Here is a 25377-nt window from a genome sequence, read left to right on the forward strand (position 1 = left end):
ATCTATATATTGATTTCATGATATTCATTGTCAAAAACAATGATTCGAACAAGTATATGGAACCAAGAAACAACTTTATTTAATGTGCTGCTCCTTTTAAGAATGAAATTTATTCCTTCAACTATAATCCAGAATTTCTCATCTGATATAATAGTTTTGAGGATAATGTCATTCTGAAGATCCACAATTTCTATCTCCATTTCTTCTCGCCTTACTTGAAGAAATTCTGAAATGTATGTTGTTATTACGGCTACATTTATTTGGTTGATAAAGGATTAACAAAAAAGGTTATCGAATGCACGGTGATATTAAATTGTTGAAAGCGCTTTTCAAATTGATCTCTAAGCAATTGGAGGTTGATGACAAATGTTGATAAGTCAATTTCACTGTAACCTATAATTTTTTTCATGTTTGGAAAATGCACAAGAGATTTTATTTTCAAATGTGATATCCACAAAACTAGCTTAGCTCTGAACAAGTTTATAGCCTCTATCATTTTTGCTGTAAGTTTGTCCTTTCCCTGCAGCTCCAAGTTTAAATTATTTAGTTTTTCCATTATGCCCGTTAAGAAAAACAAATCTGCTAGCCAAAGAGAATCTCTTAGTTCTAAAAATGATTGATTTTTGGCAAGATAATTTTTATTTCTTCAATTAAATGTAGAAATCTATCAAGTACTTTGCCTTTACTGATCCAGCGTATTTCAGTATGTATTTGCAGAGCATTTAATGGGAAAATGGAAAACTGAAATATTTTATAGTTGGGCACAAGCAGCGGGTGCACCTAGACCGATCGATGGGCGTCATGGTGCTCACGGGCATAGGATTGGGGACCCCTGACGTAAACCATCATGAAGTTTTACATACAGAAAGTTTCTTCTCAGTATTGAGCCCTTTGAAGGGATTTTGGTAGAACTTATCATTTAAAAGTTCTAACACAAACAGAAAACGAGTTAGTGAGTTTTAATAAGCAAAGAAACTCTTACATATAATCATTTTCATAATTAGGATTATGCTTCAGTGGCAATATTATTCAGATTATTAAGGCGTAATATAACGTGCTTGTATTAATAAATTTTATGTCATTTCAATTCAATTCGTCTTGTTTTTAGATAAATCATCCATTGGAAGTTCACCATTCATGGAGGAAAAAATATACTGTTTGTTTCTAACGCCACTTGCCAATATCCGCAAGTCTGTTGGGTAAAATTAAGTGAATCTAAGCAAAGTGCGTGTTTCTTGCTTTTCAGTGGCGCCATCTATGGCACAAGAATAAGATTCCCAGCCCATTTATTGGGTGGACCTATTCTTACATCCATTCACTCATCCACAGATTGTAATGTTGACCGGAACCAGGGAACGATCAATCTCCGATTCAGTACCCCCAGAGGTAAAATTTTCTATGGGAACACGGAGGACAGATTTAACATGCACCAGTCACCATTTACTACACGAGAGTCCTTCGCTTGGCAGGGATCAAACTCATGACTTCTTGGACATGGGCCCCACGCCCTACAAACCAGACTATCCCGGCCCAAAACAATTACTGGCACAGATGATGGTTCCAATGTTAAGAAACTGACAAAGACTATTCCGGACATTTTAATACCACACATAAAAATTGATGCAACATAGGTAATTGGTTAACAGAGCTCTAGGCAGAAAAAAGGGCAGGGTGCAAAAGTTTAAAAAAAGGTCATTATTATTCTAAAAAGGCAATTTCTTTCTAAGAGCTTTACACATTCTATTAAAAAACATCGCCAATTTTTTTTCTTTACTTAACTAAAAGTACCAAAGCAATCATATTAATTACTAATTTTTATTAATAAATTAACATAGATCGAGTTAATGAGCTAATTAGCTTAGTAATTTATTTAAAATGCATGCATATATTAATAAAATAATAAATGTATGTTTTTAAGTGTCTGTAGTTATAATTTAATAATTAAAATGATTAATAATAATTATGATTTAACGATAGTGAAGTAACTGCAAACTTTCAAAGACAAGTGCACTATTTTTCCTTTCCCATATAAATCTATGCATTGACAGCAATGACAAACTAAATAAAAAGAGTTGAAAATAAAGAAGGGTTGAGGAAAGAAAAGGCAAAAAGGGTATGGAGTCTATTACATCAGGGCACTAATTTACTTCAGGGGCAACAGGGTGGATTCTTTTGACTAAAAGGGCAGCAGGGTGCTGCACCCTGTTTACCCTGCCTAGAATGAGCTCTGTGGTTAATGCAATTCATGCAAGCTAACAGTCAAGTTAAAAAAAATTTTGATAGAAGATTTTACACTTAACTGGTAAGGTAAGTACACTGATGCGACATTCGTGATTAAAATGCAGTGCCAGACATTTTACCAGACACCACCTAACCCTGTTTTTTCAGGGCCACAGCAAGAACGTCAAGTAATTTTGACCTTTGTCAGATAAGCGAGACAGCATCTGAGTTGGAACCCTTCATTCTAAACTATCACATCACATAACATCAAAGCTGTGGATTCAGTAGCAGAACTAGATTTTCACTCTGGACTTCTCAGAGAACTTCGCTCTGACTTCAATTTATAGGTCTTAATATTTTCACTGAATCCTCAGATTGTATTAATATTATTACTAAGTAAATATTTATTTCAATTTATATATGTACAATTAGAATTATACTATTTAAAATTATACTATTCAAAATTACATTTTGTTTACAACAAATCAAAGAAATTAACTTGAATTGTATAAATGCATTAGAAAAATAGCTAGATACAAATATCTCACAAGCACATTCGTAAATCAATGAATCTCGTATAACAAAAATATTCTTTGAGAATATTCTAAAGATAGGAAACTGTAACAAATGGAGCATAGAGTACATTTACATACCTTTTTAACTTTTCAAATGCACTAAAAACATCTGTCTTTGGAATGTGTGTACTTTTTCAATAGTTCAATCTAGCATAAACTCAAAAATGTTTAAATGTGATAAATTAAAATAGTGATACGTTGTATTATAATTTTCCCCTAATTCATGAGTAATATTTTTTCCAATATACTAATTATAAATATTTGTTTAAATAATTTTCTAAGACAGAAAACTTACATATTTAAACCTAATTTATTTTAAACCTACACATCAATAAATTTATGTAAACATGGTACCTTTCAATTTAGTTGATTAGTACAAGTTTCACCCTCAAAATTGAAATAAACTATATTTTTTTGCAAAAAGAAAAAACCTTTGCAAAACACAAAAATGACACCATTTTTGGTAATAAAGACCCTGCGACAATAACCCATGAAAATAAGAAAGAACAATACAGAGTGAACTCACATTATAAGAGTTTCCTTATACCAATAATGGCACATTTAAAAAGGAAGAAAAAAATATTTCTAAAATTATTATAATTTGTGACGGAAATTTCAAATTAAAGCAGCGAAGTTGAATTTTTTGAAGAAAAAGAAAAAAAAAAAGAAAAGGGAAAAGTACACATTGGCAAAACATTTTTTTATTTATAAAATTTTCTTCAATACAAAATATTTCTTATTACAACTTTCAATCAGTTTAAGAAACAAAGATTGTTAACCATTTATTAGTGAATTAAAATGGCAAGTATCAGAACCAAAGGTTTTTTAGTCTTCACTTCACTAAAACAAGGTTATACTTTGCTCTTTTTCCTCTAACCAGAAATTAATTTTTTTTTTTTTTTTAATCACAATAATTATTCCCATAACTACAAATATTAAAATGTTGTAGATCAGTTTCTTCAAAAATAAATAAATAAATAAATAAAAATAAATAATAATCAATAAATAAAAAAATATTAGCAATTTAGGTTGGTAAATTTTTGACAATTGACTGTTTCATCCGGTATTAACTGTCATGGTCTTATCCAGTCATTTTAAAAGCCCCTTTTGACAAGTGTCAAAACACTTTAATTTTACTTAATCTAAAAAATATGCCCTCATTTTAACGTAAAATCATCTCATAGTTATTACCTGTAATATAAACCAAATAGTTATAACATTGCTTCTTAAAACATTAAGATTACCATTAGAAAAACCAATTAGTTTCAATCATTCTGGCTATAATTTTTAGATGTAACATATAATATAAATCATAATGATAGTATATAACGCAAGTACCGTGCATGACTTAGAACCTAATCAAATGTCCCCGATGTCAAAAAAAGAAACTTAGACAGTTTATGTCTGATTGACCATTTTTGACGTGTCATGTCAAAAATCAAACCCTGATAGCAATACACAATTCGCTATGAGCAATGGTGATTTCGTTTCACTGGAACACTATATTCTCACCTTAAGTTCACATTGTACATAATATTTTTTGAAAATAAATTCAATAATATAGATACAAACATATACTTATTCTTGAATGAAATCCTTAATTCTAACAGTTCTAAAGGACACCCCCCTCCCCTCACGATATGGTTGAAGATCACGAGATATAACAGAAGAAAAGGAATCTCACTCAATAACTATTAGAGATTTTCATTACCCAGAGATTCAAATTAAACCATTGTGGGTGGGGTATACCAACCACAGTTGACAACAAATAATATTTGATACATAAAAGATTTAGTAAAATTAGACAACGGAGAAAATTTAATGCAAAAAAATAGTAACTGGCTTCATGTGGAGTGCACAGAGGGAGATGAAAGGGGCTAGCAGCTAAAAAGGGCAATCCATCTGCCACACAGAATTCTAAATTGTTAAATCCATTCATTTTCTTTTTTGTTCAGAAATCATATTTTAAATTATTTGGCGAAAAGTGTAATATTTTATGAAGAACTAAAAATTTTTATAAACGAAAATTTTTAGGTCGTTACAATTTAAATACGTTTTACGACTCGCATGACATAAAGTAGGAACAGTGTTTTGTTAGAAATAGTTTTGAAATCATAGAATTTTATATAGTTCTCTTACATTTCTATAAAAACTGAATTCGAAATACGAATAAATTAATTTTTATTAATTGATGTTTTGTTTCGTCTTCTACTTTCCCCAGGCGAGTTTGCCCAGAACATATGAGCTGGCATGATTATCTGAAATTTTACTATCCATTTGAAATTATAACTAGAATTCAAACTCTAGTTGAATACATTTTATTTTATTTATTTATTTTTGCAGTCTTCAGCATTTTAACCAGGGTCGGTATTTCGAGCAGAAGATATCTATTTCACTAAAATTCAAAAGAAGCTACGCAAAATTGAAGTAACTAAAAAAAGACTCATAAAACTAATTAACAATAAGTATTATAAGAATATTTTAAATTTAAACAAATTATATTTAGTAACAGAAAATTTAAAACTTCTTCACCTTTACTTTTCTGTTCGTTAAAAGGAGCTTTTTGATTTACATATGTTTTTTTTTTTCAATTTCAAGGAAAATTTTAAAACTTTTATATTATTTGTGAGTCAGTTTGAGTATTCATACTTAATACTTGATTATAAAAATTAGTATTCTATTTGCTAGTTCAGTAGTATTCATAAAATTTGGTTACATTATTTTTAAGGTTCTTTATAGAATTATAAAATTAGGTATTACTATACTCAACATGAAATATTCAAAAATGAGTAGATTTTAATTATTTTTTAAATCAAATTCATAAAAACAATTTTCCAGTAGCTTCATAGTTTAATATTTATTTAAACATAATGTAAGAAACAGTTGAAAAATTAAAACTATTATTTAAACTTGTTATAAGCAAAATTTGAATTTTTTTCTTTTTTTATGAAAAATAGTTTCTTCCCTCCAGGCTTACAATCTGATTTGTAAGGATGATTTTTTCATACTCAATGAAAGCTAATTTAAATGACACATCAAAAGATTTAGTAGCAGGAGGAGAGAGAGAGCGAGAGAAGAAGCAAACTTACATCAGGATGGTCTTTGACTGGCACATAGACCTTTTCAGAGCGAGATATGACGGGACCATCAGGTTCTGGCAGGATCAAAGGATCTTTCTTGCAACCATTTACTTGAAACAAATTATTTCGCACTTTGTTGATTTCTGGTTAATAAAGAGTTAATTCAATACATTAGTACGGTTAGAAAGGGCATTTGAATCAAGCAAAAGTAAGGACACATGCACAACAAAATATTTTGACACACACACACATCCCACTTTTTGTGGTTGCACTTAATGGCCCAACTACAAGGGTAGATTTTAGTCACTAGTCTGTGGACCTTTGACTACTTTTGACTAAAAGATATTGGCAGTCCAGACACATTTTCACAGGTCCGTTTATAGGCAGGGGTAATTGTGAGCCCAAGTCAAAATTTCGGAAAATTTCATGAGTTAAAAAAAAAAAAAAAAAAAAACAGTTTAAATTGAAAAATTAGAAAAAAATTTAAACAAGTTTTTTTCTTCCTTTTTCTCAATATTTCTTAGTTTACTTAAAATATATTTAAAATTTTACACATACCAATACCATTTTCGCATACCTATGATGATATGGAGAAGTAATTAAAATTTACAAACATGTCTTTCTTGATTTTATGATTATAACAACTATTTACTGATAAAAAATTTATATAAATCATGAATAGAAGCTTATAAAGTATCTCTCTGGCTCTCCCTGACAAACAAATAAAATAAACTGTGTTTTTAAGTTCTTTTCAGTGTTTTTAAGTTTAAGTTTCAAGGATTTAAATTTGATTTCCGGAAACTTCTGTGATCAATGATTTTCTGAAACGTCTGGACCTTCGATCTCCGGAAACTTCCGGATCACTGTTAGCAAAAATTCCGGAAATCAGGATTTTTTCCAGAGCACAATCAGCCCTGTATAGGAGTGATTTTCACGAAATATGACAATTTAGTGTAACTGCCATAGAAATTTAATATCAAATAAAATAATAAATTTTTTTAAAAAAATATTATAATTAACTTTTTGGAATGATTTTACACTAGTTTCAATAATTATATATATATATATTTAAAAATGTACGTTGTGTTTCACAATGTCATTATCCTGTCATGTCACAAGAAATATTTTTAATAATTACTCGCTTTAGAACTGAATATACTTTTCTATCTACAATTTTTCTTACTTCTAAACACTGTTAATGCATTTCTTTAGTAGTATATGCACAGGAGTCATTTCATAAATATTTTGTATACAAAATACACGAAATACACGATTGAATAAAACACGAAAATGTTATTTTCTTGGTTACTTATTTTCATTTTTCTAAAATCTACACAAATGAAGTTAATGTTAATCATTTTTGTTTATATGTAGGATTGACAACCATTGCAGTAGGAACAGAGAAAAATAAATTTAACGAGATTTTAAAAAGCAAGTAGATTTTTATGCTCTTAATCTTGCCAGCTCTAAATCATTAGTAACATATTATTAAAAAAATAAATAAATAAATAAACCAAGAAAGTATATGCTTTCCTGGCACTTGAATGAAAAGGAATAATTATAAACTTCATAATATTTGTAAACTACACTGTTCACAATAAGGTATTAATTAGGGTTAGTAAATAAAGTTTTTTTTTTTTTTTTAAATAAATAATCTGAAGATTTAAAATCCCCCCCACAAAGTGTCAAATTTTTTTTAAGAACTATCAATATGTCTATTAGATTTGTTTTATCTGTTGAAAAAGTGAATTCAATTGAAAAATTACAACACAAATAATGTACAATGATCACATTTATAGGATGAAATATTACTTTTGTAGTAATAAAAAGGAACAAAATATTGCACTGAAAAACAAAAACAGCACACAATCTTTTCGCATTGATAGATAATTCGGGGGACAACTGATAATTATTTAATGGCAGTCCGAGTGCAATTTCAGTGATCCTGAACTGATGGACCATCTTTAAAGCCCTGAGCTAAGTTATTAAGAATGAGGAGTATTTAACAAACATTTTCAGGGTTTTTGAATAAAAAATTCGAAATTATCTAGAGCAATAATTCTAAAAATAAAAAGAACTTCAACACAACACAATAATCAAGAAAACATGAGAATGATCTCAGAAGAAAGCAATCGAAAACTTCAGAATAATTAATTTTTGTCCACAGCACAACAGAGAAAATTTTGTCAGGCTTGCAATATACATTTTTCATATTGATGCACAAAACATTAAAGGAGAAATTCTAATTTTTAGAGAAGTTTGATGGCCTATCTGATGAGTCTGAAAGAAATTTTGTTTTTCATCAGAAGTTCCTTATTGTTTTAAAGTAATAAACGGCATGTTTTGGAGGATATATTTATAATCTGATCAGTTCCTAGTATTAGCTGATTTGAAAATCTTTCAGGGAACACAAAATCTCAATCAAAAGCAATCTATATACCCTGTTTTACCTTGTATTTGGTTTTCTTATCTAAAATTTAGGTAGCAGATTTTTTTTTTTTTTTTAAATAATAAACATTGTATACAAAGTGCACATTTTATTATTATTAATTTTCTGATTAATTCTACTTTTTCCCCTTTAACAATTGACCAGTTATTACTACAGAATACCAGAGTTTTAAACACCTCAATGTTTTAAACGACATTATAAAGTACAGCGGTTTTCGAATCACGCATTTAAGCAATCACTTTTTGACCCCTTCTTAAAAGCGATGATTTCACGGTGATCCCTGAGGCAGAATTTTTTCAAGCTAAGATACTTTTAATAATAACAAATAAGCATGTTACTAAAGAAACAAGTTGTGGTGACAAAAATACATCTATATACAAAATTATATTTTATATGAATGTTTTTTTTTTTTAATTGTACATATAATATTTCTTTTATTTTAATATTATGGGCGAAACTCAAGCCTTTGGTAAGGGGAAAAACACGCATATTCTTTTTCGCATTTTGTAAACCATCAGATAAATCCGTAACAGCAAGTACCAAAATAAAAAGATAGACGGCGAACTCACACGAATCGGATGTTTCAAAAAGGGGATACTAAATATCGTATTAAAGCAGGGGTCTGTCCACACATTTTGTGAAAGGTCAGTTTTTGTAAAATTGTGAAAAAATTACTCGTTTGTAAATATAAAATGAACGTTAAGTCACATGTAAATATTAAAATATCAATCTTATCCTCTCTATCACTCCTCAAACCACGTACTGTTTCTACGAGACCGTTTTACAACGATGAACAATTTCACCTTATTCGAGATTCATTCATTAGAAACCTTCCATTTGCTCCTTTCATTGGACAAAAATATTGAGAACTATAGTTTGTCTATAGAAATAACTCCCCTCCCCACGAAGTCTAAAGCTGTCTGCTGCTATGGAAACAAGAAATAGCGCATTTGAAAGAGGGGAGCTTCTTTTTACCCGGATTCCCTTCCTCTCGCTGACCCGAGTCAAAACCTGTCTTAAAATATGACACCCACACTTGAAATAGTTAAACCTCGTAACCATAGTCACCGCCACTACTCCAGACGAATGGCGAGCAACTAATAATAAAAGAAAAACGAGAAGTTAAAATTTGAAATTAATATGTATGAAAATAAACCAATCGCGACACAATAAACGAAAATTGCGGTGACCCGAAACGGATTTTCAACAAAATAGAACAATTGAAATTTTTCGTCAGTCCATTTGGCCCCCCCGATTCTATACTAAAGCCGAAGATACTGCCCTAGAATTTTAAATAGTTATTAAATGTTTATTATTTTAATTGCTGTTGAGTGAATACAGTTTCACATAATATTGAATTGAATGTAAATATAACTTATTAAAAAGGAATATAAGACGGATATCTTTAACATAAAGATAATGTTACAGGATTACTAATTAATATAACAAAAGCCTCAACTATATAATCTTTATAAAACAGATTAATTTTATGCAAGTACAGTATTAAGAAATGAGTTTGACCGAAAAAATTATTTCATGTCTCATTTTTCTTAAATACATTATTGTAATTCAAAGTTGGAACTAGATGGTTAAACCAACAGATTTCTTTTTAATTCTTAACAAAAATTTTTATATAAATAATTTTCAAATTTGGAAAAATGTAATTTTCTCACAATTTTGAGTTCAATTGCTAAAGTGAATTGGCACCACTTTAAACAAACATAAAATAAATAGTATGTAATTTTAAAATGTTTACATATCATTGTGTTCTAAAATGACAGAGCACTATGAGACGGCAACTTTTAAACTGGTTTTGTCTCATGTGCATTGAAAGATGTTTTAATAACTGCTAAATGTAACAATTCATACATTTATGCTTTAAAACTTAATTATTTTAATTAGCTTCTTGGTTTATTTTATTATTTAAGGATTGCAACTGGTTAGCATCGCATCTTCTCTTTTTTAAATTAGGCATTGTTTAAAAATGCTTTATTTTATATGCATTGAGTTTTTGAGGTGATCAAAATGAGTTTAAATTTGTTAAAATGCATGCATATCTTAAAGATGCTTCAATTTATGAACGTGAAGTTTTTTTGTTGTCGTTTGATTTTAAACAGTATGACAGTTGGGTCGATCGTTTTAACAGTAGTTACTACTAGGGATTTCTACATGGTTTATAAAATCTTTATTTTTTCAATACAATATTACTTCGTCCGGCGAACTTCAAATTGCTTATTTAAAGAATCACTTCTTTACTCACTCTATAGACGATTTTAACCGTCAACTAGTTAAAATCTTTATTTCTCAATGCTACAATGTCATGAATTTCGAATAATTACTTCTTGTCGATAAGAATGCAAATCTAAGGTTTGGTTAAGATGGTTTTTAAAATCAAGAGTTCTTTTCCGATTTAGTACTACAACTATTACGTTTCGAATGGTGCATTTGAAGAACCACTTAAAAACGTGCTCTTCTAGAAAGAAAGAAAAAAAAAATGTCATCTCAAATCCGCGATTTTCTCAAAATACGAGAGCTTAGCGCATTTTGAAACTGAAAATGCGTCATTTTTTTCCTTTTCTTTCCCAAGCTGTAGTGAAATACAACAAACATTCGGATTTCGGATATCCAAAAAGCTTTTCCTAATGGCTATATCACACGAGAGAAAATATGTGCAACTGCAAGTGTAACTGCAAGTGTAAGTGCAACTGTAAGTGAAATTTCTCCAAAAAACGCTCGTGTGATATAGAAATTACGGTTGCACGAAATATCTGCAACCGTTCAGGCAATTTCTTTCATGAACCAATCAGATCGTTTGCTTTTTATGACGTTTCAATTTTATGTGATGACATATACAAATGTAAATAAAAATGGCGGCGACGTTAGGAAGAGGATGATCGGATGAAATTTTTTTATAGATGAGACGGAACAAGTTTTTAGTTTAATAATAACATTTCCTTTAAAATGAAAGCATTAAAAATACTTTCGCACTATGAGATGACCATCTCAAAGCAGTTGATGTACTACCATAACAGGAACCTGCACACGATTTTAGTATCGGTAAGTATAGTACATTATTTTTGCGATAAATTTTCTTTTAAAATATTTATTTATTTTAAGCTAATAAAATTAAATCTTATTATAATTTGTTCCGATCAAAGTTTTAATTACTTTAAATAGAAATAATTTCTATTTTTATATATGTAAAGAATTATACTGGCGAAAAGCTTTACTTTGAAATATTCGCCAAGCAACTCGCCAAACTTTGTTTCAGTATTATAACATAAAATATAATAATGATTATATTTCTTTATTTTTAAATTTTAAACTTTATTACTGTTGATTGTAAAAGCATGTGTCCGATTATTTGAAAGTTTTATAATTATTAGTGAAATAATTATTTTATTCTTCCCTAAGAATTCTTTTAATTTTTGAAAATCTCATTTTAAAACAAGTTAGAAAATATGTGTGGTAAATATTTACCTTGTTTCTCACAAAGTTACCCCATTTTCCAGTAATTATTGAAAAGTATTACTAGAAAGGTAGTATATTATATATAAAAAGTAATTATTAAAAATGCAAATTCCCAATCTCCTTGTCTGTTTCTACATTCATCCCTTCTATTTATTTTTTGTGTATGATGATTTGCATAATATTTTGTTTATAATTATTCAAAGTTAACTAATGATACTTTACTTTTTATTTATACTTCACATTTATCTCTTGATACTTAGCTTTTCTATAATGACAGTAAGTATGTAAGTGTACCTTACTAATTTTTCAATATACTTACATTTTTAAGAGTCTTCGTTTATAAATACAATTTATTTTTCTTGAAACAAATTTCAATCCAAACATAAGAACTACAAAACTAAACACACCTGCCATCTTTCATTAGTGTATAGAATAATCTTAGAACTATAATCAAAATATCTGTCAAACTTAAAATAAGTTTAAAAGGGATACCTAAGGACTTAAATGATTTCAAATTAATGGCATTTAATCTTCCTTATTCTAATAATGTGTTGGTAAAATTTTATCATGAAAGTGATTTCTTTCTTTTATTTCAGATATTTCGTATAATCCTGTAAGGTTTATCTGGTAAAGAAGGAAAGAGATGTAATACTGTTTTTATGGAAGAAATTAAAAAATAAGAAATAAAAATGAATAATGTTCTAAATGTTTCACTTGACAATAAATGTTTTATTTTTTAAATTGATTCTTGTATTATTTAAAATGCAAAACAAAACACGTAAAGGGCTATAACAAAATAATATGATACATTAAAAGTATGTTCTTAATAAAATATTGTTTTTTTTTTATAGTTATAAATAAATTTTAATTTATATACTGTATATTACAATAAATTTGTCCCAAAATAAATCCTATAATTTTTAATTAAATTATCTTATACCAATAATGAATGATATAAATTTTACAATAATAAAATGTAAGTATGACATTGAAAATCCTCTTATATTTAAAAAGCAATTTTACTAAGAAAGTGGAAAAAATAATTTTCATAAAAGTGATATTCCTGATATGCAATGTGTAAATGAATAAAATTGATGATCCCTTCATGTAATGTAAATTAATTTGATGAAAATAAAATTCTGAGACATTGTAGTATAGACAAGTCTGATTATTATGTATTTTTTAGACTGAATTTAAAAAATAGAATTGATTTGATAGATCTAATAGTTTTGATGTTATAAATATTTTATGAGTGAAAGGTAATTCAAAAATTTATATTTCATACATTAAACCATCATTTCTTCTACAGAATTATTTCAAAGGACTATGTTTTTGAATTAAGCTTAAAAAATAAATTTGAAGAAATGCCTTACTTGATTAGATAGCAATGTCAGTTGCATAATGTGGTATAAGTCATAAAATTGTCCTTTCTACACATTAAACTTTTTATAAATTTTCGAATTGTTAAACTATTAAATCAGACAGCTTGTTTTTATTCTCATTCGATTTAGTGTTTACATAGATAATGATACCGCACTTGCCTAGCTAGCATGTTACATAGTAAATATATATAAATAAACTATGCTTTTACAGGGTGCGGAGCCAAATCTTTCAACAAAAAATAAGCAACTTTTAAGAACATTTTAGGCACTCAAAAAATATTTTAAAGCTCTAGGTAAATTGACAAAATGCAAAATAATTCTCAGACTTTACATGATCATGATAAAATAACTAGAATTTGACAAAGAACTGTTTTCTTGATTATATTAGCCATTAAAAAAATGATCAAGAGATTTTTCGGTTCGATTTCAGAGGGTGGAAAATAAAGCCTGAAATTGAGAATATCTTGCAAAATACAGCATGAGAGAGCAAGAATCTCACCGAACCCAGCTCCCTAGACGCACATGCGGACTCGCAAGTATTTCACCAAACCTGTAAAATGATTGGCGTTTTCATACGCTATGGACTGACGGTACGCTGAAATTGATCATGGTTGAATGAATTCTGCTGTTGTTGTTAATTTACGTCGCACTAGAGCTGCACAATGGGCTATTGGCGACAGTCTGGGAAACATCCCGGAGGATGATCCGAAGACATGCCATCACGATTTTGATCCTCTGCGGAGGGGATGGCAGCCCCGCCTCGGTAGCCCGACGACCTGCGAGCGAAGTTGAGCACTTTGCGGTAGCACAGTTTAACGAGGACCCATACCGCACATCCTCGGTCCCTACGCAGACTGATCCAAGTGGTCACCCACCCGCACACTGACCATAGCCAGTGATGCTTGACTTCGGTGATCTGCTGGGAACCGTGTCTTAACGATCAATACAGTGCGGGACGAATGAATTCTGAAAACGTGAAGTCCGTTTTTACATAATATGTTTTACATACTTTAAGGGCCTTTAAAAAATGAAAATCAAAAATAAGCACCTTTAAGCACTTTTTAAAAACGCTACGCACCATGTTTTATACCTTAGTCACTCAAATCAAGATAAAAAAAATCGTCAAAATTCTAGATAGTATTTAAGTCCATCCCCCTTTCACCCCCTTAACCTTTTAGGGACACAACATGAAATTCATTGATATCTTAATATCATTTTATATTATGAGGTAGAAATCATAATCCTTTTTATACTATGCTACTTCACTTAAAAAGCACTTTTTAAAAATGCTACGCACCATGTTTTATACATTAGTCACTCAAATCAACGTAAAAAAATCGTCAAAATTCTAGATAGTATTTAAGTCCATCCCCCTTTCACCCCCTTATCTTTTTAGGGACGCAGCATGAAATTCGATGATATCTTAATATTATCTCATATTATGAGGTAGAAATCATAATCCTTTTTATACTATGCTACTTCACTAATGGGGAAATAAAGTTTTCAGAATTTTAATTTCCTGCTGAAGAAAAGACTTAACACAAATACAAATGTAAAAAATTAAATCAAAATCAATCAATATTCTACAGCATCTTTACGAACATCGTTGAGAAACTATGATATAATAGAATCATATGATAAAATTAAATATGAGCCAAAAGTAAAGATAAATAACAAAATATGGTAACCCAATTTCATGCAACCGTTCAGGCAATTAAGCAACCCTTTCGGCAACTCCGAACGGAGGAATTTCACTTACAGTTGCACTTACACTTGCAGTTACACTTGCAGTTGCACATATTTTTCTCTCGAGTGATAGAGGCATAAGGTTGCACAGGAATCATACTATTTTAATTAGCAAAATGTGCTGCACTTTTATAAAGGAGAAGAATTTTTCGGTTCGAATGATTAAGGTAGAAAGAAATTATAAAAAAAAAAAAAAAAAAATTCGCTGAACTATCGTAACACTCTATCAGACTTGCTAACCTCACACATTAAAAAGCTTCTGACCACGACATAGCGTTGTAAGCAAAAGAATACTAAAAATTTGAAAATAAAATTGATATAAACAAATTTTTAGCTCCCGTAAAAATTACTAATTTTTTAAAAAAATATATAAATAAAAAAAAGAGATAAAAACAAAATTTCTGACATGCCTTCCCAGACAAAGTTTATTTTAAAACGAAGTGTGTTAATATTCACTCACAGACTGTGAATACCAGCTTTAACTTGGACAACATAAAACAGCCAATATTTTTCTTGCTTATTATAACACATATTAAGAGATTGAAAAAAAAAAAAAAAAAAAAAAAAAAACCAGCTTTTCTTTGTAATGTAAAGCGCAAATATGAGTTAAGAAACGAGTTATCTTTTCCTAAAATTTTAATGCAAATCCAATTGAAATTGTAACTCCGATTCAGATAGCATTCTTAAAAAGAGAAATCATCAGTATATATATATGATTTTACTAAGTTTATATATTTTCTTTATTTCTTTGTTTGCCGGTTTCTTAATTTTTCTTGAAAATATTTTATTTTAATCATTTTCCTTCTTCTCTTTTTTATATTTTTTCCATGTTTTCTCTATATTTTTAACTTATTTTTGGAGTTCAATATATTTGCAGCTTATGCACAGTGAATAAAAACTTAAATGTTATAATTGAAAATTTCAGTAAGAACGCACCATGAAATGATTCCCCTATTTTTATAGTTAGTAATATCGCGAACCTGTCACAAAAATATTTAAAATTAATTTTTAAAGATGCAATAAGTGAGGTTTACCAGGAACTCATTTTATTTTCCCCTAACATATAGTACATAAATGCAAGTAAAGCAGCGTTTCTCCAGAGACCTCTTAAAGAATGCAACTAAACGGTATAAAATGAAAATCTCAAAAAAACAAATTGAAGAGAATGTCTTTATATCCAGAAATAACAGAAAACGAAATCATTTCGACATCTTTAGAGAGTGACGTTAATTGTTCAATAAAATAAATAAAAAAATAGTTTCAGATCACTGAAGCGGATCCCGTTCTTCAAGAGATGATTAACTCCCCCCCCCCCCCAACCTAAGACAGAATTCAATTGAATGGCGCAAGGTCCAAAAAAAAAAAAAAAAAAAACATGCTGCGCCAAACAATAGGTTTTTAAAAACAAATCGAAAATATAATTCATCTTATTAAAAATCTAAATTCAAAAATAAATTCATCTTATTAAAATAAATGATAGTGTTAAAACGGTAAACAACACACAAATGCATTCAAAGTGTAAAACCATCCAGCACAATAATTCATTCACAGAATTTTATAGTTTCATATCAAATGGAGGGTCGAACTGTAAAACACCCAGTGGTGGTTGTGCTAGTACTACTACAAACGTTTGTGACAACTATCTATGTCTACTTGAAACTACAGGTCCGAATTTCCGGGTCTAAAAGCGAATCCCTATTGAAATATCGTACTTCTTAAAACAGTTTAAATTTTTAAATAGTACTTCAAATGATGTTTTAAAATAAATAAAACTGTCACTCAATCAGTATAAAATCATATACGAGTATTCATTGGATAGCAGAATTATCGAGTCTTCCACTCTTAATTTTTAAAAATTTAGATCTCAATTCGACTTCAACGATGTTTAGTATAGTAAGAATTCAGCTTACACATAAATTTAGCACAATTTAAGTATAAAAGTTACGTTTAAATTTTATACAATTCCATTTAAGACAGAGCAAAAAAAAAGTTTATATAGTTTCATACTGTGACCCATAATAAAGAAAGGATGAAATGAACAGAATTGTTATTTTTAGTGCAATTTAAAAAGTTTCTATAAATGATATTTATTATCATACCATCACTGGTATTTTGAATACAAATAAAACAACCAGAAAAATAAACATTAAGTGCTTACAAGTTGTCATTTTTTTTCGGTATCAATCATTATTATTATTTTAAAAAGTAGCTCCTAGTTTTTAATATTTTTTTTTTTGTTGAATACTTGCTTTAAAAAAAAAAAAAAAAAAAAAAAAAAAAAAAAAAAAAAAAAAAAAGATTAAAAATAATCCTGTGATAATCTATTTGCACTGGGAAGTTTCTACCACCGGGTATACTGACATAACAGATGAAGCTAAGATATTTCCAATTTTTAATATTATTTGTTACCCTTCTTGGTTGCTTTACATTACTAGACAAAGCAAAAAACGATCCACTCTACTTGGCACACAGATTTTGCTCGAGGTCAACATTCATCACTAACAAGAAATTTTTTCCGTTACTTATCCCTTTCGGAAGCAGTAAAAAATTATCACGGTACCAATAGGAATACCCTTTCATTAGAATATTTGGTACGACCAAAATTAAGCACCATTGGCTTGAATAGTAAGGAGATTTTCAAAGGTTTCCCTAAATAAATAAGCAACTTTTCGCTAGTAATTTTGCTTTATTAGTAAATAACTTGATTTGATTACTATTCATTTTGAATTTAGTTACATTTAAAAACAAAGCAAGTTTCAAAAGTATAACTGCTAATAAAAATGAGTGGCTTTAGATAACTTTAGAAATACTAGTTTGTTATTCGCTTAGGCTATGACGTTTACGTTGATCATTGAGCTTATCTGGCATATCGAAAAAAATGTATTATATAATAAAGAGTCAGCAAAAAAACTCATTTTTTTTATTCAATAGAGTTATAAGCTAGTAAACATCACACAAGCTAACTTTAATATTTATAAAATAAAAATTCGTTTAGTTTAATTTAAGCTAAACCGCGAAGTAAAAATATACTTCAACTTTGCTAGACTCGTGCTTAATATAAAGGATCCGTTCCCCTATCTCTATCACTTACGAACATTTGAAAATAGGTACTTTTTAGACAGCTTAACTCGTATATTCACCTGGTTCAACTCCTCCAGTGGGTGACAAAAGATCATAAAAATGCGGTGAATTAATATTTGTTCATACAATATAGCAAAACTAATTCGAAATTTAAACAAAGTAAGGAGCATTGCTCACACGCAAAAGATCATAATTAATAGTTTTCGCTAAACTAAATAGCAAATTACGCGGTCATTTTCTCTTTACATATTCCTACATAATAAAATCGATGAACTTTTGCTGCTTTGAACATACAGTGAAGAGACAAATGTTTCGAAATGAACAGACTAGCCGAAACATAATTCCACTCTATGCTAACCTAAGATCTTTTGGAAGTTCTACTTTAAAGGAGACATTGCCATGTCAGAGAAAGAACTTCAAACATTTTTAATAATTAAAAGAGTAATCCCAAGAAACAGAAAGATATACTACGTGTCTATAGAAAACAGGGTGAGTAGCTAAATCTTTTAACAAAAAATAAGCACCTTTTAAGTACTTTTTAAGCACTCAAAAAATATTTTTAAGCACTACATACATTAACAAAATGCACAATAATTTTCAAAGACTTCAGATGATTAGGAGAAAATAACTAGTTTCTGACTTCGTCAAGAACTCTTTTTTTTTGAAAAAACGTATAAACCGTTATAAAATGATTGAGAGATTTTTCAGTTCGATATTACAGGGTGGAAAATGAAGTCTGAAATGGAGAATATCTTGCAAAATGCAGCAGAGTTGCACATGAGAAAGCAATAATCTTTTCTTACCGAACCCAGGTCAGTAGACGCACATACCGACTCGTAAGTATTTCATCAAACAAGTAAAATGATTGGCGCTTTCATACGCTATTGACCGACTTTACGCCGAAATGAATTGTGAAAACGTTGAATAGAACAATGTGAAAAGCACGCTTTTGCATGATACGTGATGAAAATCGAAATAGTAATGAAAAAAATCCCAATTTTGAAAAGGAAAAATTAAGCATTTTTTAAAAACACCCCATGAAAAAACACCTTTAAGGCAGGGTTGGAGTTTTGGACGTCCTAAACTGGTTTTGGACAGGACACGTGGGTTTTACTGTCTTAAACTGGGTTTTACTGTCTTAAACTGGGTAAAACTGTCCTAACCTGGATAAAACTGTCTTAAAGTGTCCAAAACCTTGAACTTTGGTAAAAGGTAAAAATTCTATAGGTGCAACCATTGTACACATAATAATTACATGTATCCATAAATATTTGCTATTTTTTATACAATTTATTATGACTTATTAAAAGAAAATAATATAATATAATTGGAAAAAGTTTATAATTTTTGAAGCTCCACAATTCATTGAACAACAAGAGTGAATGCCTAATCCTTTAAATATAAATATGCTTTTAATACTGATTAATAATATTTTTGCATAAGGATAAATATGGCAATATTAAAAAATAATAATTTTTCTAAAAAAAAAAAAATAATAAATTTGTTCAAAAATGTTGCAATGTTTTTTATTGCATACACAGATTTAGTTCTAGAGTCTATTTGAATAAAATTATATATCAAGTCCAAGTTAAGCATTCATTGATTGGAAGTCTTTGTTTAAATTAGGGGTGCTCAACTTTGTTGGGTGAGGGGACCACTTGCACCGCACGTAGATTAACGAAGGGCCACAGACCATGGTTGTGCACCCCTAGTTTAAATGATAATTTAAAATTATTTTGCTTTTGAAGTAAAACTTATTGCCCTGGCTTAGTAAATTAAAAAATAATAACCTTGAAAAAAAAAGTGGGTTTTTACAGGTGCGCCTATCCAAAAAGAACAAAAAACACTGGGTTTTCTTCGGACTTCTGCAAACACTAATATCAACCGATGCAACACCCATTTCCAGCTTCTTTATTTTATAAAACTAAACTGCTTTTGGTAGCTTAAAATTAAATGTTTACATGGATATAAACCACTCTAAATTTGATGCATGCAAATAAGACTAAGATCCAACATAAGGCTCTAGTAAGAATAGGTACTTAAAAAGATTATCACAGCAGAAGTTAAATTAAATATTTAAAAAAAGATAAGAAAGATAAAACACTCAATCTACTGAAAGCAGATAGAAGGAAGAAAAAAAAAAAAACTCTTACACAACGCAAGATTGAGATAAACAAGATAACAATTCTACAGGGAATTTTATAAAATTCGTAGAAACATAATAATAGTTCATTTTTAAATGTTTACTAAAATAAATAATTAAGAATTTATGATACAATAAACTTGAGTTAAAAGCAGTTGACTGAATGAGGCATGGCTTGAAAATGATATTGCCAGACCTGCATGTGTCACATAAAAATTTAAATCGGGCATGGATTTTATAACTTCATGTGTGCACATGGATACCTGAAATGCAATAAAATAACATTGAAGTGCCTCAAAGGTATGGATGCCATAGAAGAGGTAAGGAGAATCTTATCTTAATATGACATAACAGTCAAAAGGTTTCAAATTGGGAGAGCCAAAACAGGAGAGTTTTAAGATAAGACCAAAAAGTGGCTCAATTGAATTATCAAGGCTTCATACTTTTTTATGCTTAAGAGCTTTTACGTAGATGTGTTGTTGATGTCATTGTTTTCGAGGCTGATTAACAAACTTAAATCAGGGGTCTGTCCAGATATTTTGTAAAATTGTGAAAAAAACTATTCATAATTTGTGAACAGGAAATAAAAAATAAGCATTAAGTCACATTCTTTTAACCAGGGTCCTGCTTTTGTGAATTTGTGCAAATAGGGTCCCTGTTATTGCAAAAACCTTTTCAAGAAGTTTTTAGAATACTACATTTGGAACTTAAACTTAGGGAAACTTAGTTTGTCTCGTCAAGTCTTTCACCCCCCCCCCCCTCGGGAAGTGTTTATCCGATTAACAAAACAATAATGAAGAAGATAAACAAATTTGTGAAGGGTCCGATTAAAAGATAAAATTATTTTGTGAAGGGTCCGTTTTTATGAAAAGATAAGTGCGTTAACGGACCCAAATTTCTTCTAAACAGACTCCTGTAAATAAAATGAAAAGCTTTCTGAAAACACAAAATCTCAATTAAAACAATTTCTGCAAGCAATTTATTGATACATTTTAACCCTTATGTCATCATTTAATTTTTTTAAAACTTTATAGATTATTGTATAAGGCAGCATATATTTCTTTAAATTGAGCAATTTTTGATGTTATAAGACTAGTTTACTGATCTAGTTTCACCTCATACTTTGCTTTCTTTGTATATCTAATTCATACAGAAACATTTCAATGCAAACACTAAATAAATATTTTTATAAAAATCACCTTTTAATTTTCGATGCCAGAAAATCAAATGCAATTCCAAATGAGTCTGTTTTCTTTTTAATTTTTATAAGAATGAGTCAGTATATAATATACATGGGTTAAGTATCCTATACATATTACTAAAACTCAAAACAGCATATTATTTCATTTTTATTGGTTCGAGTGGCCGCTAATAACTATTTACTGGTGGTCCTAATCAAATTTTAGTTGTTCCAGACTAATGTCTATTTCAAGCCATTTATAGCACCAAGAAATTTGATAAGGAGTATTAATCCAGCATATTTAACGAAACAACATTAATGTCACGATAATTGTCGCATAATGCAATAAATACTGCACACATAGGTAATTTTAGTTTTTTTTTACAGTCATTAAAATAGAAAAATGACACTATTTTCCAGTTGTGATTGATATTGAATAAAATTGAAAAGTTAAGTTTTATGTTTCATAAATTTGGATAGTAAGCAGAAATTCATTGATCAAAGAGAGATAGAAGATTTTTTAATTAATTTAAAAAGGGAGTTCTGAATACAAACAAACATTTTAAACCAAAAAAAGTTTTCAACTGATTGTTATAAATGAGACCCGCTTCATTACGTATTAGTATTACTTATTATTTAAATACCCATGCAAGCAATAATCTGTGGACATTTTTTTTTATTTTAGTGAGGATTTCCCCCTGAAAACTTTCTTAACTTTAGAGAATTTTCTAAAATGTATGAAAACCAGCGGAATTATTATTAAACCAGTAGAAATAAACAAAATCCAGTGGAGTTGGCAGCTGTTGCATTTGACCCCCTGGGCAGTATAAATATATAACAGCAGTATAAATACAACAAAATATCACTGAAAGCATATTAAAATATATTTATATTCCTTAATGAATAGATTAGTCTTAAACATCCATCAGATGATATCTGATATATCTTTACTCAGATAATTTCAGAGACTATAATTTAAAAACTCAATTACTGATTAATATAAATCTTAAAATGCCCCCTTTAAAATTATTTTGCAAATTTCTTAACCATTTTTAAAAGCTCACTAAGTTAAAATCAATTTAGGACTATTCTAATAAAATAAAAAAAGTAGCGCTTATTTAAATAAACATTGAGAAATGCAGTAGATTTCAGAAAAGGTTTACTCGTTCATTTTAAAAACGTTTTAATAGAAAAAAGAAAACAATTTGTTAGAAAGAAAGAACTTGTCTAAAAACATTTCACAATAAAATCACATTTTAAATGTTTCAACTAATTTATTTCTACAAATAAGCAATTACTTTCCTCATTAAATCAACATGATTTATATTTTATTAATCAGAATATTATGATAAACTCTAACGATGATGATTCTGTGGCAACGATGCGATGTAAACAAGGAAAAAGTAGGAATTTCAAGAACCAGCGTTGGCGTATTTATCGTTTGGTTGGCGAAAAATGAGCACCATAATATCATTAAGATTTTCCCCAATATAAATCCGACTTATGGCGCACATGACAATAACATCACATTTTAAAAGAACATTTCAAAATTCATTCAAACCAGCACGAATCAATAAGGATGGGTGACTTCATTTGGCATATAGTCGCCAATTATTTAGCCTAATCATAAAATGGCGTCATCCATTCCAGCACGTGAAGGAATTTATCAACCTTCAAGTACTTTTTTTTTTGTTATAAGTCGCATTGTGTTAGGCAAGGATTAAATTATCCCATTCATAATCAAAACTCTTTTTTCTTTCATAATCAAAACTGATTTAACGGGGGTGAATGGAGGAAATTTACATCAAAAACAATAAAATAGTGTTTTTTTACATACCATCATCTAAGAGTCTTTCCAGATGTAAGAAAACATTTGGAAAAGCTGCTAATTGTTTTTTATCCTTAAGTAGCTGCGCTAAGTAATCAGCTGTGTTCTGAGCATTGTTATTAGGAGTTTCTCCCATTTTATGAAAGAAAGAAATATATCCTTATAATTCGAGTATCCTCTCTATTCACAACAACCTAAAGAGATAACACAACAGAACATGTAGAAGAAGCCGCGTAGAGACTGAACTTCTAATGCGGTATACAGGACAATATTCCAACTTTTCGTCCCGTTTTCAACTGAACGTAGGTTGAGAGAATGCGCATGTGCAGAATGTGGGCGATTCTAAAATGAAGCGTGGGGTGAACTGCCGTAGGCATCCTTGTCGGAATTCGCGCCTAGTTTCCAGTTCTTGTTTCTCGAATATCGCGTTTGAAAAAGATGACTTTTTTTCATACATCGATTTCCGTATATAGTGAAAAAGTAGTCGTATACAAACTTTTACCATCTGTGCCAAAAAGTTATTAAAAATAAAGTGCTGTTCCAGTGGTATTCATTTGAAATACGTTTAAATTATAATTCATAACAGATATTTTATATATATTTATTTTTTTCACGCTACTACTTTAAAAAAAAATTTTTTTTATCGGAGTAGAACAGCCAAACCCTATCAGATGTGTAACTTTCACTGTTCAATTACATAGCCTGGTCATTTTGACCTCAACCGAGAGGATAAGGAGACTTTTGGATGATGCAATGAACCTTCTTGCAAAATTTTATCAGTAAAAATTAGACGTGCATCAGGTTCAACCATTTTACCGGGTCCGAGTACTCGGCAGAAACTGAATTTTTAATCCAGCCGGTCACCGGTACACATTTTATTTATGACTCGAGCTGCTATCATAGTTGTTATACAAATCTGCATCATTTTCCATGGATCTTACAAGTTACAGTTCTAAACAAGTTTATGACACGCTGATGTAAATTTAATCATGTACGGTCATTTTCTATATTTTTTAAACTATATTTAAAAAAAATATACAGAAAAAATTCGAGAAAAACTTTTCGGATCTATTCATTTAATGGACTTCAATTTTTTTTTTATAACACTGAGAGCCTCCGATCGCTCTAAATGGATTCTAACTTTATTTCATCTTAAAGGTCAACATTTTCTTCGAAATCACAGAACTACATAATTATTTTGCATTTATGTTAGAACATTTTGTGAATATGTTAATCGCCATGAAATAGACGACAACCTAGATTTGTACTTGAAAACAAATGAACCTAAGGAATTTAGATTATGAGATTCAATAAGAAAAAATAAATGCGAAGTAACTTTACTCGTTGAAGATAACATTCCAATAAGCTTTTTATTTCTATAAATTTCGCTATGAATGTTACACTTGTCAGTCTCTCTTTTGCTACTACTTGATTGACTTCTACTCCGGCGAGAGCTTATTAAATAAAGGTAATTCTACAACAATTGATACATTTCACAATGAAATTCTACAACAATGGATAAATAGTAAATATTTAAAATGAGTCATGGTGGCTCAGAGGATAAAGTCTTCCAATGAGGTGAATCGCGTTGGAATCCCAACGATGGCTAGTCGATACGAATTCCGCACCCGGCTGGCACCGACCACAGTACTAACATAAAATAGCCTCAGTGATAGACGGATCACAGGTTAGAGTGCCCTTGCAGTCAGACTAACTATTGGAGGTGTTCGTGGTTTTCCTCTCCATGTAACAAAAATGCGAGTGAGTTCCATCAAAAAGTCCTCCCCGAAGGCAAATTTCTTCCTACATTTGATCCAAGAGTTCTCTTGTCTTCTGGATTGGGTTCAAAATGTCAAGACTACGGAGTTGAATATTTGTAGTCATAAACCCAAAATGGATCGGCTGTTCAACGACGGTTATAAAATATTTAAAGCAAAAAGGATGAAAAAAGCAATTTAATTCGCAATTTCGAAAGAAAAAAAACTCTTGTTAAAATTATAATATAAAATGGTTCTATCTGAACATCGCATTAAAACTCTGCAGTTGCTTTTCAGCTGACAGTAAATGGACCAACATGATTTTTTTTTTACAACAAGCTTAACTATTTATTAGTAACTAGGCTCAAACTAATAATCAAATCGAAAATTTTTTTTTATTCCACTGAACTCCTTGCACATTTTTCTACAAAGCATCGTCATTTCAAGTTTTATAAATTTTGATCA

The 25377-nt window shown here is 29.6% G+C and overlaps 1 protein-coding gene and 1 long non-coding RNA gene across 2 annotated transcripts in view; one reads left to right on the forward strand and one right to left on the reverse strand.

Annotated features, from left to right (window-relative positions):
• The window catches only part of how (protein held out wings), a 37762-nt gene extending 14307 nt beyond the window's left edge, over nt 1-23455 (reverse strand). The window contains exons 1-2 of the mRNA XM_016057120.4: nt 23165-23455; nt 5885-6018 (exon numbers count right to left, since the gene is read on the reverse strand). Of these exons, the coding sequence (XP_015912606.1) occupies nt 5885-6018; nt 23165-23291 (261 nt within the window). The 5' untranslated portion in view covers nt 23292-23455. The remainder of the gene's footprint in view (nt 1-5884; nt 6019-23164) is intronic.
• Nucleotides 11244-12537, forward strand: LOC147803182 (uncharacterized). Its single transcript, XR_015429830.1, has 2 exons — nt 11244-11381; nt 12392-12537. It is a non-coding gene; the product is annotated as an uncharacterized LOC147803182 (long non-coding RNA).
• Nucleotides 23456-25377: the final 1922 nt, after the last annotated feature.

This window comes from Parasteatoda tepidariorum, chromosome 10 (assembly GCF_982258835.1).
Source record: "Parasteatoda tepidariorum strain Cologne lab strain chromosome 10, Ptep-v5.0, whole genome shotgun sequence".
Classification (NCBI taxonomy): domain Eukaryota; kingdom Metazoa; phylum Arthropoda; class Arachnida; order Araneae; family Theridiidae; genus Parasteatoda; species Parasteatoda tepidariorum.